This window comes from Protopterus annectens, chromosome 2.part0 (assembly GCF_019279795.1).
Source record: "Protopterus annectens isolate FY-2018-M chromosome 2.part0, PAN1.0, whole genome shotgun sequence".
NCBI classification, from domain to species: Eukaryota; Metazoa; Chordata; order Ceratodontiformes; family Protopteridae; genus Protopterus; species Protopterus annectens.
Genome location: NC_056728.1, coordinates 1,588,544,161 through 1,588,560,168, shown reverse-complemented (window position 1 = coordinate 1,588,560,168; position 16,008 = coordinate 1,588,544,161). Strand labels below are relative to the sequence as shown.

The window sequence follows — 16,008 nt, the reverse complement described above, 5'->3', positions numbered from 1 at the left end:
TTCTAAGACAAGCTCAAGGTTATAGCAGAACTGTTACATTTGCAGTAGGTCACCATTACTAGATTGCCCCTCATTTCTTTTCAGTTAGTAAAGGCTTGAATTCAGCCAATACGTGTCCTGAATTCAACTCAGTCATCCATACATTACTGATTTACCCCAAATGCCTCCCATTTGCTCATATCTTGGAACAGCAAAAACAGCATTATGACCTTAGATCAGCTCATAAGTTATTTATATCTAAAGCTACTTGATATGGCGATTTAAGCATCTTGGCAAGTTCAGGAACATATTTTCATTTGCAATGTGGCAAATGACTTTCAAGTATGCCTTCAAAAACTCATAGAAGGACAATCTCTGCACTTAATAGACATGTCATTGTGGAGCTAGATAAAAATTATCTGCTTGCAGCCATATATTCTAATTATCATTTTACTCTACTTATGATATATTTGATCTATTATTTAGCAATACAGAAACCCATAACTTATATTAACAGTCATCAGTGTTGCTTTTTTCTTTCTAATATTCATTACATGTATTTTCTCATTTTCTTGTATCTCTCAAGTTCATTGAATGTTTAATTGTACCTTGTGTGCCAAAATTATTACCTGACTCATTCTGTCCATGTTTTATCTCCCTTGGGAAGTTTGTTTCTGAATATAGTTTTAATTTCTTATTTTTGTTGTACATCTAATCATGTATGTTCTTAACTGATTACTAAACTGGATTTAATATTTAAATCAGTCTAACAACTACTCTTACTGGTTTTCAGGTTCGGCCTCCATTGAAAATAGATTGTATTTGTCACTGCTGGCATCCTGACCCCCATGTAGATATAGAAAAAAACACGGGGGGGGGGTGTACGGATGCATTGTCGGTATAAGTATGAATCTGTACTGTCCATAACACGGGGGGGGGGTGGGGGGTGTACGGATGCATTCTCGGTATAAGTATGAATCTGTACTGTCCATATTACTGACTGTAATCTTCGGCGATTTATTAGAAGATCCAAAAAAAAAATACAAGGAACAGGGCACACAAAAAACAGGGATATTTTCCAGGGGAACATGCATTTTCTACAGTAACAGAAGCATGCAAGTGTAAACGACATGTTATTTGCTGACTGTAATACACACTCGGGAGTGGGCGGAAAAACATGGACAACTTTAAATATCGCTAGTAAACTTCGAAAAATAGCGGGATTTGGGTTAGCTCGCATTTTCTGAAGAACATGAAGTTTGAAAAGCAAATGTCATTATTCAGTGACTTCAACCCTCGGTGCTTAATCAGAAAACCAAAATTTTAGGAAGATCAGATCAGGAATACGAGGCAGAAACCTGAAAAGCTAAAACGTATACATCACTTTTAAGCGGAACAGAGCAGTTAATTGAGCAAGAGTAAGGAAGACTCGAGAGATACGTACTGCATCTCTGCTAGAAACAAAAACAAACGGGTAGCCCACGCGAAGTTAACAAAGGAATACGTCAAAAATTGTATTTTTTTAATTACCCGTATATTACAAACTTTACGCGACGAGGGTGGTACGATAGGTGGGGCCAACCCTTCCCCTTTGACCGAGATTGACCGGGAAGTTTTCAAATTGTAGTTTCACGGCGTGGAAAACATGTTGTGATCAAGCTGTCAGGGCTGGTACTTGTTTGCAGTCATGTCTTCTAAGAAGAAGCAGAGGGGCAAATCCTTTCCCAGGGCTCCAGATGGGAATGTTGGTGGGAGCCATATGTTGGGGGACAGTTCTCTGTGTAGCGAAAATGGTTCATCACCTCTGTCTAGTCTCAATTTGACAGTCACTGACTGCACTGAGAAAGGTATTGATTTATTTGCCTTAAACTTTTTCGCGGTTGTTCCCGTCTTGCTTTAAAAGCAGTTGAACGTTTTGACAGCTTCATTGCCCCTGCACAGTGTTCATATATTGTTGAAGTATAGTAAGTGTGTGATTAAATAAGAAATGAAGTTCATTGAGACAATTGCAGTGCCTGTTTGATAATGTGTATATGTGATCTTCAGTAAATATAAGTAAATTCTAATCATTCGAGGGGATGGGTTTGGCTTAACAAGGTTATTACAGTCTCCGTTTCTTACTCACATGTAGCTTTCTCGTAAGAAGTACACACAATTCAGTTATATTTTAATGCATGAGATCCGTTGTTATTTGCATATAGATCCCTTACCTAGAGAAATGTGTGCTTCATTTAAGTAAGAATTCTCACTTTATTGAAACTGTGTTATTACAACTTTTTAACTAATAAAGCAGTAAGTATAAAATGAGACATAGTAAAGTATATTTAAAATATAAAGGCTCTCATCACCTGTTGCATAACAAAACAGATTGTGAGTAGATTCCCTCCAGTGCAGTTGTGTGTATTCTAGTCTTTTATTATCACACCGTCTTCTGGTGTCAGATGGATTCCTTCCTTGGAGCCAATTGCCCCAGCTTCAGATTATCATTGTTCACCATGAGCAGCTCCAGGAAATCAAGATATTCATTCCCTTTTGGACTTAGCAATGACTTCTCACATCTTGTACCTACCTTCTCCTTTTGTATAAATAAGGGAGCACTGATTCTTCCACTTAAAACTCTGGTATGTTGGTTTAAAGGGGACCAATCCTCCATTAATCTGCTTCACTGACATTTCCCAAATAACTGCAGTTTTAACCACCTGATGCTCTTAATCACCCCCTTTTTGACCCAAACTAGTGTCATAACATCAGGTGACCATGCTTATGCACCTTTTAACTTATCTGTTTGGTAAATACCCAGTAGAGCTGCCATGTTGACATAAAAACACTGGATAATGTTTGATTTGTGTTGAAGTTTAGCATGTCTTTTGCACTCCCCTTATATATGTTTTTAATGAAAAGTCACAATAAAAGTAGCATTTGTGGTGCTTCATGATTTTTATTTATTTATTTATTTTTATTTCTTGACACACAACTGCACTGGAGGTGTACATGTTGGTGTGAGTGATCTAAGACGTACCTCCCTGGACTACATGAAAAGAGACATTGAGGAGCTCTCTGATCATGTAGCCCAAGCTGGTATGACCCTGACCTTGAGTAGCATACTACCGTCACCTAGAATGATACCACAATGCAAAGACAATTTCAACAATTGGCTAAGCTTCTGGTGTCATTCTAAGGGGATCCAGTGTCTGTCTGCCTGGGATGACATGATAGACAAGCCTCGCTGTTTTGCCAGAGATGATTTGCACCTGTCACCCCTAGGCTTTTGAATACTGGCCAAGACTCTTGCCGTCCCCATAGTGCCTTTTTTAGGCAAGGCTCAAAGGACAAACCTACCACCGTAACCAGCACAGGTAACCAAAAACTAAAGGTAATGCTAGTCAACGCCAGAAGTCTCAACCTCAAAATGCACGCACTCGAGGCACTCCTCAGTATGGAGAATATCGATGTTTGTGCAGTGACGGAAACCTGGTTCAAGGCTCCAGAGAGCACCCCAGCACTACCAGGTTACAATTCATATCATACCTTCCGGCCTCAGTTACCGGATCGCAGTACAAAGGGCGGAGGTGTATCCATATTCATCAAGGATACCCACATCTCCAGGTTAGTGGCACAGCATGATGCCCCAGAGATCATCCATGCGCAACTATCAACAGGCAAAACCACATTTCAAGTCGTAGCCTGTTCTAGATTACCCACCATGTCCCAAGATGCTCACTCAGCATTTCTTGAGGCATTGGAAAATATAAAGGTCCTACCCAACACCATAATTTTGGGTGATTTCAACTACCCTGGTATAGACTGGGTGAACTACCAAAGTTCTAACTCCTATGCCCAGCGGTTCATAGAATTTATAAATTCAAATGCCCTTGAACAACTGGTATGTTCTCCCACTAGAGGGGACAACATATTGGATTTAGTCATCACAAATATGGGCGCCCATTGTACCACACCCGTTATCACTCCCTCTCTGGTCAGATCAGACCACAAACTGATAACCCTGGACATCCTCACCCCTCTACCTCCCCCAGTCAAAGAAACCATCTTAAAAAACCTTTCCAAAGCAAACTTCAAACTACTTGCGTCAGAAGTGGAAAGTTTCACTATTCCCTTGCAGAAGGATAATGATATCCAGGATGCAGAATCCTACACCAAGGCACTTTATATACATCTTCAGGATTGCATGGACCGTGCTATCCCAAATAAAACCAAGACTCCTTCCTCAAGCAAGAAGAAACCAGTCTGGTGGACCCCGGCCATAAGCAAACTATACAATAAAAGGAGGAGACATAGAAAAAAAAGGCCAGATCTCAAGTAGAAAAATCATCCCTGATCAGCATTAGTAAGAAATTGAGGGCCCTCATTAAGTCAACTAAAGCCAATTTCGAAAAGAAAGTTGCCAAGGATAACCATAAGGCCTTCTATGGTTACATCAAAAACCTAAATGGCAACGCTCAGGTCTGTTCTGAGCTAGTACAAAATGAAACAAAATACACTGACCCCACTGACATTGCCAACATCTTGGCTGACAGGTTCAATGCAAATTTCTCCCCCCCCCCTCACCACCTGCAGGGCCTATTACTATTCCAGGGGATTGTATAACTCCAATTATTACTGATATGTTGGTTAATAAGGCTCTATCTAAAGCTAAAAACACTGCCTCCATGGGACAAGATGGTGTCCCGGGCTGTGTCATACGCGAGCTCCAAAATGAATTAACCCCGCATCTGAATACCCTGTTCAGTCTCAGCCTCTCAACAGGATATGTGTCCATAGAGTGGCGCACAGCAATGGTGGTTCCACTGCACAAGGGTGGGCCCACAACTGACCCTGGGAACTACCAACCAATAAGCCTGACCAGTCTGATCTGTAAGGCAATGGAGCAAATCATTATGGAACTCATAAATGGAGAGATTGGGAACCTCCAAACACTTGACCCCACACAGTTCAGCTTCGTCAAGGGCAGATCATGCCTCCTGAACCTGGTGGACTTCTTTGAGACAGTTACTCAGGCTATAGATAAGGGAAAGGAGGTACACACAGCTTACCTTGACCTTGCTAAAGCATTTGACACCATTCCCCATTCGGGTATTATTGATAAACTCACCAACCTGGGTATAAACCCTTACGTCACAAGATGGATCACAAACTGGCTCTCAGACTGATCCCACAAAGTAAGAGTAGTGGGATCTATGTCCGAATCCAGACCAGTAACGAGCGGTGTGCCTCAGGGCTCTGTCCTGGGACCCCTCCTGTTTGGCATATACTTCTCAGAAGTACAGGCAAGCACTGAAGGGCTGTAGCTGACCCAAGTTTGCGGACAACTGCAAACTGGGTGCTGTAATAGAGTCTCCGGCCGACATGGATATCCTCCAGAAGGGCCTTAATGAGACTGATGCATGGTGTCAAAGCCATGGTCTCAAGCTAAATGCTAAAAAATGCTTAGTAATCCCCTTTGGAAAAAACAGAGTACCCGCAAACTACCACATAGGAGGTAACCCCCTGAAATCTGAAGAAGTAATAAGAGATCTAGGGACCCAAGTAGATAGTCAGCTTTCCTTTGATAACCATGTTGCCAAGGTGGTTAGAAAATCCTTCTATGTGACCCATCTGATCACGAAAGGGTTTGCATCAAGATCTAAGGATGTAGTGGTGCCCCTCTACTCTTCCCTCATCAGACCCATTATTGAGTACAATGCACCAATTGGAATGTACCTGGCCAGGCATCTCCAGCAGCTGGAGAGACCACAGAGGTACTTCACTAAGAGGATTACTGGCCTCAGTTGCCCTATGCAGCACGATTGAAAAAACAGGCTTTTCTCTGTTGCATATCGCCTTCTCAGAGGCGATCTCTGTCTAACATACAGAGCCATGTCCAACCCAGAATTGTTGAATATGCTCCATCTTAGCAAAACCAAATCTACTCGAGCTACACGCTCTAGGGATATAAACCTCAGCACAACAATGAATAGAACATGCTGGAGGGATAGATTCCCTTCGCAAAGACTTCCCTTGCTATGGAACAAGGTCCCGATGTACATAAGACCCTCACTGTCACTCTTCAAGAGGAACCTTGACGAGTGGATGGGTAACAGAAAGTTCACACCAGGGATCATACCAACAGCTCTACTAGATGGGGCCAAGGGTAGTAGCTGCTAGATCAAGGGCCTAGGGAACTAACCAAAGGGGCGGTGAATACCGCACAACGTGGCTGGGCTAATATATGCCTTCGGGCAGATAGCCCAGTACCTACCTATGAACCTATAAGATATTCGGGCTGGTACAGTAGCCTTTTCAGCCATCACCTGGTCCATAAGGCAAAAGCCGTAACTACATAAAAGTAAAACACCACGACGTATAACAGATCTAAACTTTTAAGTAGTGTAAACATAAACATTCCACAATGAAAGATAACTGCTACTAAGGTATATACATATTTACATCATGCAAAGGGTACCCAGCTGATGGCAGACAGCAAGTGTGTATACATTGTGTAGAAAGTTCACAGCTTAATATTAAACAAGTTTTAATGTTTGGAGATAAATGATTATCAGTATCATGTAAAATGTTCACAGAGCTGGAAAGAGTGGGATGATGGATTACTGCAGATAATCTGTGGAACATTTTTTGCATCACGTAAGAATATTGGAGAGTGAGATGCCTAAAAATACATATAGCTCTAGATTTGTTTTAAAAGTGATAGTGATCCCATGAGGCTGAGTGAGTTTTTAGGTGGTGCAATGTCCTGGATGAGATCTGAAGTATGAGTGAAATTTGAAGTGGTTTAATACACTACAAAAATATTTCTGTAAAGTCCATAATCCACAATAAAATATTTCCATATAATACATTTTGTAGCAGACTGCACTGAAGTCAGAAATGGTTGATAACAGAAACTTTTACCTGGAGAGGTGATGCATTACTCTTTGAAATCAGCATCCGGGGGCTTTCATATTATCAGATGTGCGCAAAGTTATTGAAATGGTCTGTTTTGTCTAACCTCTTGTAGACAGAGGATCACGGCTGTTGTAATGTTCCTGGAATTTGTAGGCCTTTCCTGTGTGTGAACTCTGTTTTGCTTTGTGATGTAACATTGCTTCGTGAACCATCAGTGTGTGCCCTTTTTATTTATGGAGATGAAGCCTTCGCATACCCAGATTATTTAGAAGAGTTTTAATTCCTCTGTGGTTATAGTTTAGCCTTGACACATGTTTGTATAAAATGTGAAGAAAGCACATTTTAATAAAATGTTTTTGATAATTCTGATCACATTTCATTTAGTATCTTACTTAAAACAGCTTGACATCATCATCATCATTATTATTATTATTATTATTATTATTATTCTTGTGTACATTTTTGTGTTATGCGAGGTCCTTTGTCACTTAGTTTAAAAGTTCTTACTAAATTTACAGCCAAGCTATATCACACAGTACTGATGGGATACTAACATTGCCCCCATTAAGTAGGTTTTCCCAGCATATCTCAGGTCAAATTTTCCATCCAGTCATCAAGACTGGTTTTAATGGTTGCTAGGGAAGTGCTCTGGTTGATATGTAAGGGCAAACTGTTCCAGAGGCAGTGACTACATTGAGTTAGGTACCTGTCACAACATCTGGTGTTCATTTAGAAATCTAGAGTTAAGTCTGTAGAGTTGGTTTGCTTTACCACTTGTTCTGTTTAAAGAATTCAGAGAGTGCTGGGTCATCTGTAGCTTGGAAGTCTAAGCAGAGGTCACCCCCAGGAGTCTGTATAACACAGAACAGTGGGAGAGAGGATGTAGTCTGAGTAGTAGAACTTGGATTTTAATGTTGTGGGAATGTTAAGCTCACTTGAGGTGGTTTAGTTGCTTACCAAGTACTTATAATAGAGGGCACTGTATTCGGTTGGACTAGTAAGGGAGGAATAAAGTTGGACTGTAATTTCTTTGGACCTTGAGGAGATACCACAAAGGACAAGTTGTGGGAGGTAGAAGGATTTTCTAACCATCACTGTGACACAATGTTCGGGAGCCTGACATCAGTGAAGGTACACAAGTCCCTGATTAGTGTACCAAATTAAAATGGAATATTGTTTGTATGGTAAATGGCATTAATTTTAGAGTTACTGAAGAAGACTATGCTACATTTATTGTAGTTGATGGTAAGCCTGGGATTAACACAGTAAACATTTGTTTAGTCTAGCTATTGCTGGAGAATCTGAGCATCAGAAAGGGATTTAATAACCACCCCAGTCTGTTGTCATCAGCAACATTGGTTAACTAGTCTATTTATCACCTTTCATGCCAGAGAGAGAGAGAAACCGAGAGATATCAAAGAGGAGAGGGTCCAGTATGAATCCCTGTGGGACATTGCTGGTGACACTTCTATCTAGACTAAACGTCCTCCCCCTTATTAACACCTTTATTAAATGATCATTTATGACATAATCAAACATACATTAACATAGGTTCATAGGTATGTACTAGACTAACGACCACCATGGCCTTGATAAGCTTAGCCATGCAGTCCAACCCATTTGTATCCTTATGCATCATGGGCATTTATTAAGACATGGTATGTTAGTTACCATGTTTCTAGGGGTTATGGGGGGGGTATGTTAGTTTGGGCATTACTGTCTGCCTCTGTCTATCAGAGATTTGGGGGCCAGACTCTGGGTGAATTCCCAATTTCCCATCCATTGGTCAAGGTTACATTTAAGTTGGGTTAGGGATGTTCTCTGCTTCACATGGATGGAGAGACTGTTCCAGAGCATGGGGATTCTCTGAGGCACATTTGTCTCATCAACATTACTTATTTATGTCACAAGCAAAATTACATTAAATCCTTGGATCTAGTTGTTCTAATGCTGTTCATCTTGCAGATTTGCAAAAGGTCCATCAGAGGTGATTATGAGGATGCCTTGTATGCCAGGCATAGATCGCCTCTCTGTAACCTGTAGGAGTCAGAGAATAGAGATGGGGCTTGAAGTCGATCCTTATAGGACAATGTGTTTATACCCTGGTTTCTCCTAGTAAGGAACCTTTGTGCATATTCCAACTGTTGGACATGACTGGTCAGACACACGATGAAGAGGACATTGTACTCAATGGTGCGTCTGATAAGAGCAGAATAAAGTGGCACTTTGACTTCCTTGGACCTGGATGCCATGTGATTACTTATAAGTTGGGTGACACAGAATGATTTTCTTACTACCTTGGCCACATGTTGATTGAAGGACAGATTACTCTCTACACTCTTAGTGGTATCTTATCAATGGAGTAATTAGCATGAGTAACAGTTTTCCCAAAAAGCACTATAATGCATTTCTTGGCAATGAGTGTTAGTTTGTGACTTTGCCATCAGTCATTTGTCTGTGGTAGAGACCCTCTTATAAGATGTTTGTGTCAGGGGGAATCTATGATAGCTCCCAATTTGCAGTCATCTGTGACCTTGATTAGCCAAAGGCCCTTGATATTAGTCTTTACCTTTGAGAAGTAGATGCCAAGTAGGAATGGTCCCAGCATGAAGCCCTGAGGTACCCTGCTGGTGACTGGTCTTAGTGGAGGTGGTCTCACCAATCCTGACTTCTTGGGTCCTGTCTGTGAGCCAACTGGCAACATAGGAAGTTATGTAGGGGTTTTGCCTAGTTTGTTGAGTTTGTCAAGCATACCAGAGTGGAGTATTGTATTGAACACCTTAGCCAGGTACAGGTAGGCAGTATGCATTGTTTTCCCCTCATCCATTGCCTTGGTGACCTTTTCAAAGGAGTCCACCAAATTTAGTAGGCAATACCTTCCCTTGACAAAGCCAAACCTGGGTTGGGTCCAGTGTCTTACTATTGCCTATGTCTTTGCTGATCATTTCCTTGATAATATGTTCCATAGCTTTGCATATTAGACTAGACAGGCCAATAGTTCTGTAGTTTCAGGGGTTGGTTAATGGTCCACCCTTGTGAAGTGGGATAATTGTTGCAGTCCTCCCATAGTTGAAAAATAACTCAAGTGGTCCCGATGGGTCATGTTTCAAAATATTTAGGAGGTATCCTGGGATAGTTAGGGCCCAATGAGGCTGTGATTTTGGCCTTAGTGAGTACTACCAGAACATGCTTCCTCATAATAGTTGGGGTGGGGGTTAGGCTAGTAGGTATTTCATAGGGAAGGTGGGGGTGACGTTTGAGCTGAATCTGTCAGCCAGCAAATTCGCTATGTTACTCTGCTCAGTTAAGGTGGCACCAATTAACCACCAGTTCGGCACACTGATGTGTGCTGCGTTTGACTTTTCAGATGTAGCTGTAGGAGGCCTTTTGGTTGTCTTTAGCCTGTGAGATTCTCTTGACCTTGTAATTGGCCTTATTGGACTTAATTAGTCCTATAATTTTTCTTTTTAATTTAATTAAACAAATCCTAACATTATGCGAATTGCTCTTTCTGACTTTAGTGATGAGTTTTTTTTCCTTTTGTTATATACCCTATTAAGGTAAGGATTCTACCAGCGTGGTTTATTTTTGGAGCTTCTTTTGGGCTTATTTCTAGTATGTACAGCAGCCTCTATACAGCCTTTGATATGGTTGTATAGAGTCTGTGAATAATTCTGCATAGGTTGCTGAGAACTCGGGTTTGGGAGGGGCATTGAATTTTGATAAACTCTCGTTTTAATAGGCTGTAGTTTGCTTTGGAATAGCTCCTAACTGTTGCAAGGTTTGCTGGGGTTACAGAGTTTATTTTTATTTTGAAGGAGACAGGTTTGTGGTCTGACTTCACCAGTGAAGACATGATACTTGGAGTGAGGTGAGGGTGGGCATGCAGCACTCTCCCATATTGGTGAGGTGGTGAGTACCAGGCCCAGTATGTTTGAACCTCTGGTGGGTGTGCACGCTATCTGGTCAAGGGTGTTTGTGTTAAAGTCCGGAATTGTTGTAGCTGCAAGTATGAGTCAGTGTATGTTTCCCAGTCTATAGAGGGGTAGTCTCCCATGAATAGGTTATTTGGTTTAATGGTGAGTGTCTACAGTAGGTTTAGGTATGAGCTATGGGATACTAGGGACATTGAGGGTGATCTGTAGCTTATTAGGATATGGTATATGACTTTGTCTGTGATGATTTTCATGTGGATAAATTCCAGAACATCGTCCTGTTTAACCAATGTCAAGTTATGCTTTTTGCTAATGTAGATTGACTCCTCCACCTTTGTCCTTGTCTGTATAGCTAATTGTCTAAATGTGTGGAAGCCACTGAAGCCTTGCACTGCTGGAGTACTTTCTTTGGATTTAAACCACATTTTGGTTATTGCGCAGGTGTCTATTTTCTTCAGAGTGAGGAGAGCTTGTAGGGTGTGAAGTTTCTTGTTTAGGCTTCTAGCATTGAGCAGTAACACCTTTAGGTTTCTTTGGGTTTTGTTTGCTTTGTTGGTATTTTTGTCAATTTAGCATTGTCTAAAAAGGGCTCTAAGGAGGTGGATAAAGTTTTAGCCAGTATTTGGAAGCCTAGGGGACACAAGTGCATATTATCCTTTGCAATGCAACATGGTTCTTAAGCATGTCCTTCCGTGCTGACACGGATTGAATCCCCCTGGAAGGACACCAGAAATGTAGCCAATTATTGAAGTCTATCATCTTTTGTTTGTACTTTGGCATCATCCTTGGTGAAGGTAGACTGCTGCTCAATGCAAGGCACATACCTGCCTGAGACACACATTCAGAGGTATCGGCAATGTCTTTCTTTATATATTCCAGGGAAGTATGTTTCAGGTCATTAATGCTGGCTTAGGAAGTCTGAGGTTTGGGAAGACTGCTTTCTAGTGCCTCGGCATATGTTTGTGTGTGTGCGCACGTGTGTGTGTGCGCGTGTGTGTGTGCGCGTGTGTGTGTGTGTGTGTGTGTGTGTGTGTGTGGTGGGCACTGTGTGATGGATGTAGTGTGTGATCTTGATAACCTTGTTTGTATGCAAGATTTTTGCCTCCAGTGAAATTGTGTATGTGCGTCTCTTGCATACTGTATTTGTTTCTTTAAGGATTAATGGTTGTCTGTCAACACGAGGCAATTGCTGCATTGTCTCAGGATGCCCATATCTACCAAGCTGGCTACAGAGACATTTGGAAATTGCATATCCATGTGTCCGGATCTCTATTTGAGTGGGCTACTGTAGGTTGGGGACTGGGATATACAAAGGTCTCCTTGGGTGGACTGTGGGGCTTGGCACTAGATTAGGTAAGATTGTGGTAAGATTTGACCGTAGTGCTGTTCTGTTTAATGTACAAACTAGCTGCTCTAAGCTTGTCTTCATGCAATGACTTTGTTTTAACCATACTAAGTTGCAGGTTTCAGTTCTAAGGAAAGTTTTATAGATAAAATTTACTGTCTGGAATATTTTTTCCATTTGCATAAATTATACATCACATATCTTTTCTTTCTTTATAGCTATCATCAATTCAACATTACAAAAATTGCTGAATTGCTACCTTACCTTAAACCTCACTCCTCCTCCTGAACCTTATTCTGCATATATTGTTCCCACAGTTTCAATTTATTTCTATGTAATTTGCTCCTTCTCTTTTCTAAAGATCCATCTTCTTGTTTATAATATTCAATACTTCAAATACAGTTGGTTTAGACTTTGATTTCCATTTTCTAGTAATTGCTTTTTTTTTGGCAGCCAGCAGAACTAAGCTTAATAACGCCTTACTATGTCTAGGCAATTCAAGTCTTGTGCCCTAGCTCAAAAGAAGCATTTCCTTACTTACAGCAATTCTCTCACCCAATAGTTCTAATAGAGTACTCTAGCAGATTTTTTTAAATTTGTCAGCTCATGACACTCCCAAAACATATGCTCCAGGTTACCTCTTTCTTCCCTGTCACACCTCCAACATGTGCTATCTACCTGAGAAAGAATTCTCTGAATTCTGCTTGGGGGTATAAACATACCAATGCAAACACTTCCAAGCAAAGATATTAAACCTTCTGGACTTCATTGCATACTTGGGAGCCATACAAAAGTCCTCCCATTGTCTTCTTGTAAATTGCTTTTCCAGCCTGTCTTTCCAGTCTTTTCTAACCTCCTCTGATTGTTTCTTATAGTTAGCATGCAATACTCATCATTCCTTTAACATCAGCTTTGGTTCTAGATTCAGCTAAAAATTCTCCCAGAGCAGGACTTTCACTTAAGATTCTCCTATCCCTTTTTCTTTGCATATTGGACCCTGACTTCAGTCCCTAGTAGGGAAGACAGTCTTTAGTTTGCAGTCCAAATGTCTTCTTGACCTCACCCCCTCTTATTATCTTTCCCTCTCCAGTTTTTTGCTCAGTACCTTGTTTCCTTTGCCAGTTTTCTCAAGTAAATGCCAATTCCCTCTTACCTATTTTCTGTACTCCTACTTGCATTCATTGCTTTTGGCAAAAATCCTGTTTCTCCATTCATGTGTTGGCTTACTTAAAATAATTTCAACTCTTCATTAATTATCATCCATGCATTTTATGGTTTTAAAAATATGCCTGACCCATATATAAAACTAAAGGGACTATTTTTTTTACTGCTTGTATCTTACTATCCATATCCATAAAAAAGAACTTCTGTTTTTTCAGTTTTTGTATTGCATTTTTAGTCTCTTCCCACTATCAACTGCAACATTTTCTTACATTCTTCTTCCCTGTGGATCATTTTACATTCTTCTTCCCTATGGATCATCATTGTTCTATTAATGATGACAAATGTTTGCTTCCCTTCCTCAAAACCATGTTGATCCATATATATCAAATATAGCTACACCTTTGCCATTCTTTTAGCTTGTATAGACATAAACACTTTATAATCATGATTTAAAATTGAAATGGATCTATACAAAGCTGAGTCTGATGAATTTTTACCATCTTTAGGTAATACAGCCACCACAGCTTTCTTCCAAGATGTTGGTGCTTTCCTTCCTTTAAAATACTGTTAAATAAAACCTTTCAGATACTTATTGCTTTCTTTTATCCCAGCTTCCAAACTTCCACAGGAATACCATCTATTCATGAAGACTTTCCTGAAGATTAATTATATATGACTGTTCTTATCTCCTCCTATCTTAACTGTTAGTTGTTGAGCCACTTGTACCTCTAACCTTGGCACAATTAAGTCTTCCATAAATATTTCCATTTGTGCTTTTTCTTTATTTCCATATTTATCTGCTTTATAGAAATTTTCATAAAATTTCTGTACTGGTTCTAATACCTCTAAAGGATCTGTGGATATTTTTCTTGTTGCAGAGTGTCAAGGTTTGGCAACAACTGTAATTCGTGCTAAAAGTTTTTGTGCTCTGCGGTTAATGCTTCAGGAAAATAATATTCTGAAGACAGCTGGATACAGCAGTTTGAATTTCACACGTGCCTCTCAACATTCCCTGATTGCTGGAATAATTTTTTTTTCCGTTCTGCCTGGTGTGTAGCCAGTAATAATTTTTATAACCACTTTGCTGTATCCAGTTTTTAATACTTTTCTCTTCTTCCACAGTTTTGTCAGGATCAACTCTTTCTGCTTTGGTATTATTGCATCTTTACTAATACAGTTGCTGGCTGCTTTCTTATGGCCAGGTTTGAAGCATGCATTGGTTTTGCCCTTTCAGTTCATAAATCCTGAACCAAGATAAAACAATTTAGAGTCCACGTAGATAGCACCTGTACTCCCCTGCAGCAGTCCTGAACAAAGTGAACAAACTCACTATGCAGATAAGAATCCTTAATAGTCACACATAGATTAAGCTCTTTCGTCTGTCTTGGTTCAGTTGTTTGGGAGTGCAACATTTTTAGTTCACAAATCGTGCTGTGGAAAACGAGTCCAGCTGCTTATTTGTACATTCAAAAATTTAATACAATGTGTTTCTTCCATTTTCTCTAGCACATAAAAAAAATCTCATTTTCTCTGTGTGCTCTGACTTCTAACTCTACCATTTTTTTAAACCGCTGTTCTTGAGAAGTCTCATACTCATCCAGCCTTTTCTGCATTTTAACATATGATTTTGCAGTTTTATCAGTTCATCTGCTAGCTAAAATTTCTTACATTTTTTTCTTTTGTTTGAGTTTATATATAATCCTTCAGTGTTTTGTTTATTTTAATCAAATATGAGTAGATTTGATTTATTTTTACATCTAAATTACTGGAAGTCATCTCTAGTACCAAAGCTGAAGCTTGAATTGCTTTTTCTGCTGAAGCTTGAGCTGCTTTTTGTGCTGAACAGCTGCAAGACTCTTCCCAGCCAGTGTTTTGTCTTCACCTTTTCTTGTTGATTTTCTTTCAGGTTCTCTAAATTTCTTCTTTGCTGGCATCCAAGCCGGCAGTGAACTTACTAGCTAGTAACTGAATTTTATTCAAACCGACGGTACCCCTGACTCATTTTTCTCAGTTTCTTTTTTCACACTGGGATAGCTGATGTTAAGCTGTTGATCAGTGTGCAGTCATCTTGGAGATCTTATAGCAAACGTCCTTAACTTAATGATAATGGTTCTGTCAGGTAGCCATTTTCATATCCAGCATACAATGTAAATGTTAATGAGTTAGAATTTGTCAATAGTCCCAGCATGAGAGATGGTACTGAAGGTCTTGGCAAGGTCCAGGTAGGCAAAAGAGACCATATTCCCCTTATTTATGGCCTCAATAACGCCCTTTCAGAGAACTCAACCAGTTTGAATAGGTATAATCTGCCATTCACAAACCCAAGCTGTTGTCTATCCAGGGTTTAAGCTCATTTATATCATTGTTTATTAACTCATCTTTAATATTATTTACAAAGCTATGAAAAATATTAATGAGTCCAATAGACCCCTAATTCCCAGGATCTGTAGAGGGACCACATTTATGGAAGGTCACTGTAACAGTTGTTCTCTACAACTTCAGACCGTAACCAGTAGAGAGACTGGGTGAAGAGTTGATACAGTAGGTTTTGCTCGATGTGACTTAGTGCTTCTCAGCAGATAACTGGGGGTATTATCAGGACCGATGGAGCTGGCATTTTTAATTCTGGAAAATGCCAAAAGGACTTGGTCTAAAGTGATTTTAGGAGGGGAAGTGTGAGGGTGA

General features: G+C 40.1%; 1 protein-coding gene across 1 annotated transcript in view; it reads left to right on the top strand.

The window, feature by feature from the left end:
* Positions 1 to 1,582: 1,582 nt before the first annotated feature.
* LOC122792856 (ATPase family protein 2 homolog) overlaps positions 1,583 to 16,008 on the top strand; it is a 1,253,755-nt gene continuing 1,239,329 nt past the window's right edge. Inside the window, exon 1 of the mRNA XM_044060416.1 lies at positions 1,583 to 1,826. Within this exon, the coding sequence (XP_043916351.1) occupies positions 1,667 to 1,826 (160 nt within the window). The 5' untranslated portion in view covers positions 1,583 to 1,666. The remainder of the gene's footprint in view (positions 1,827 to 16,008) is intronic.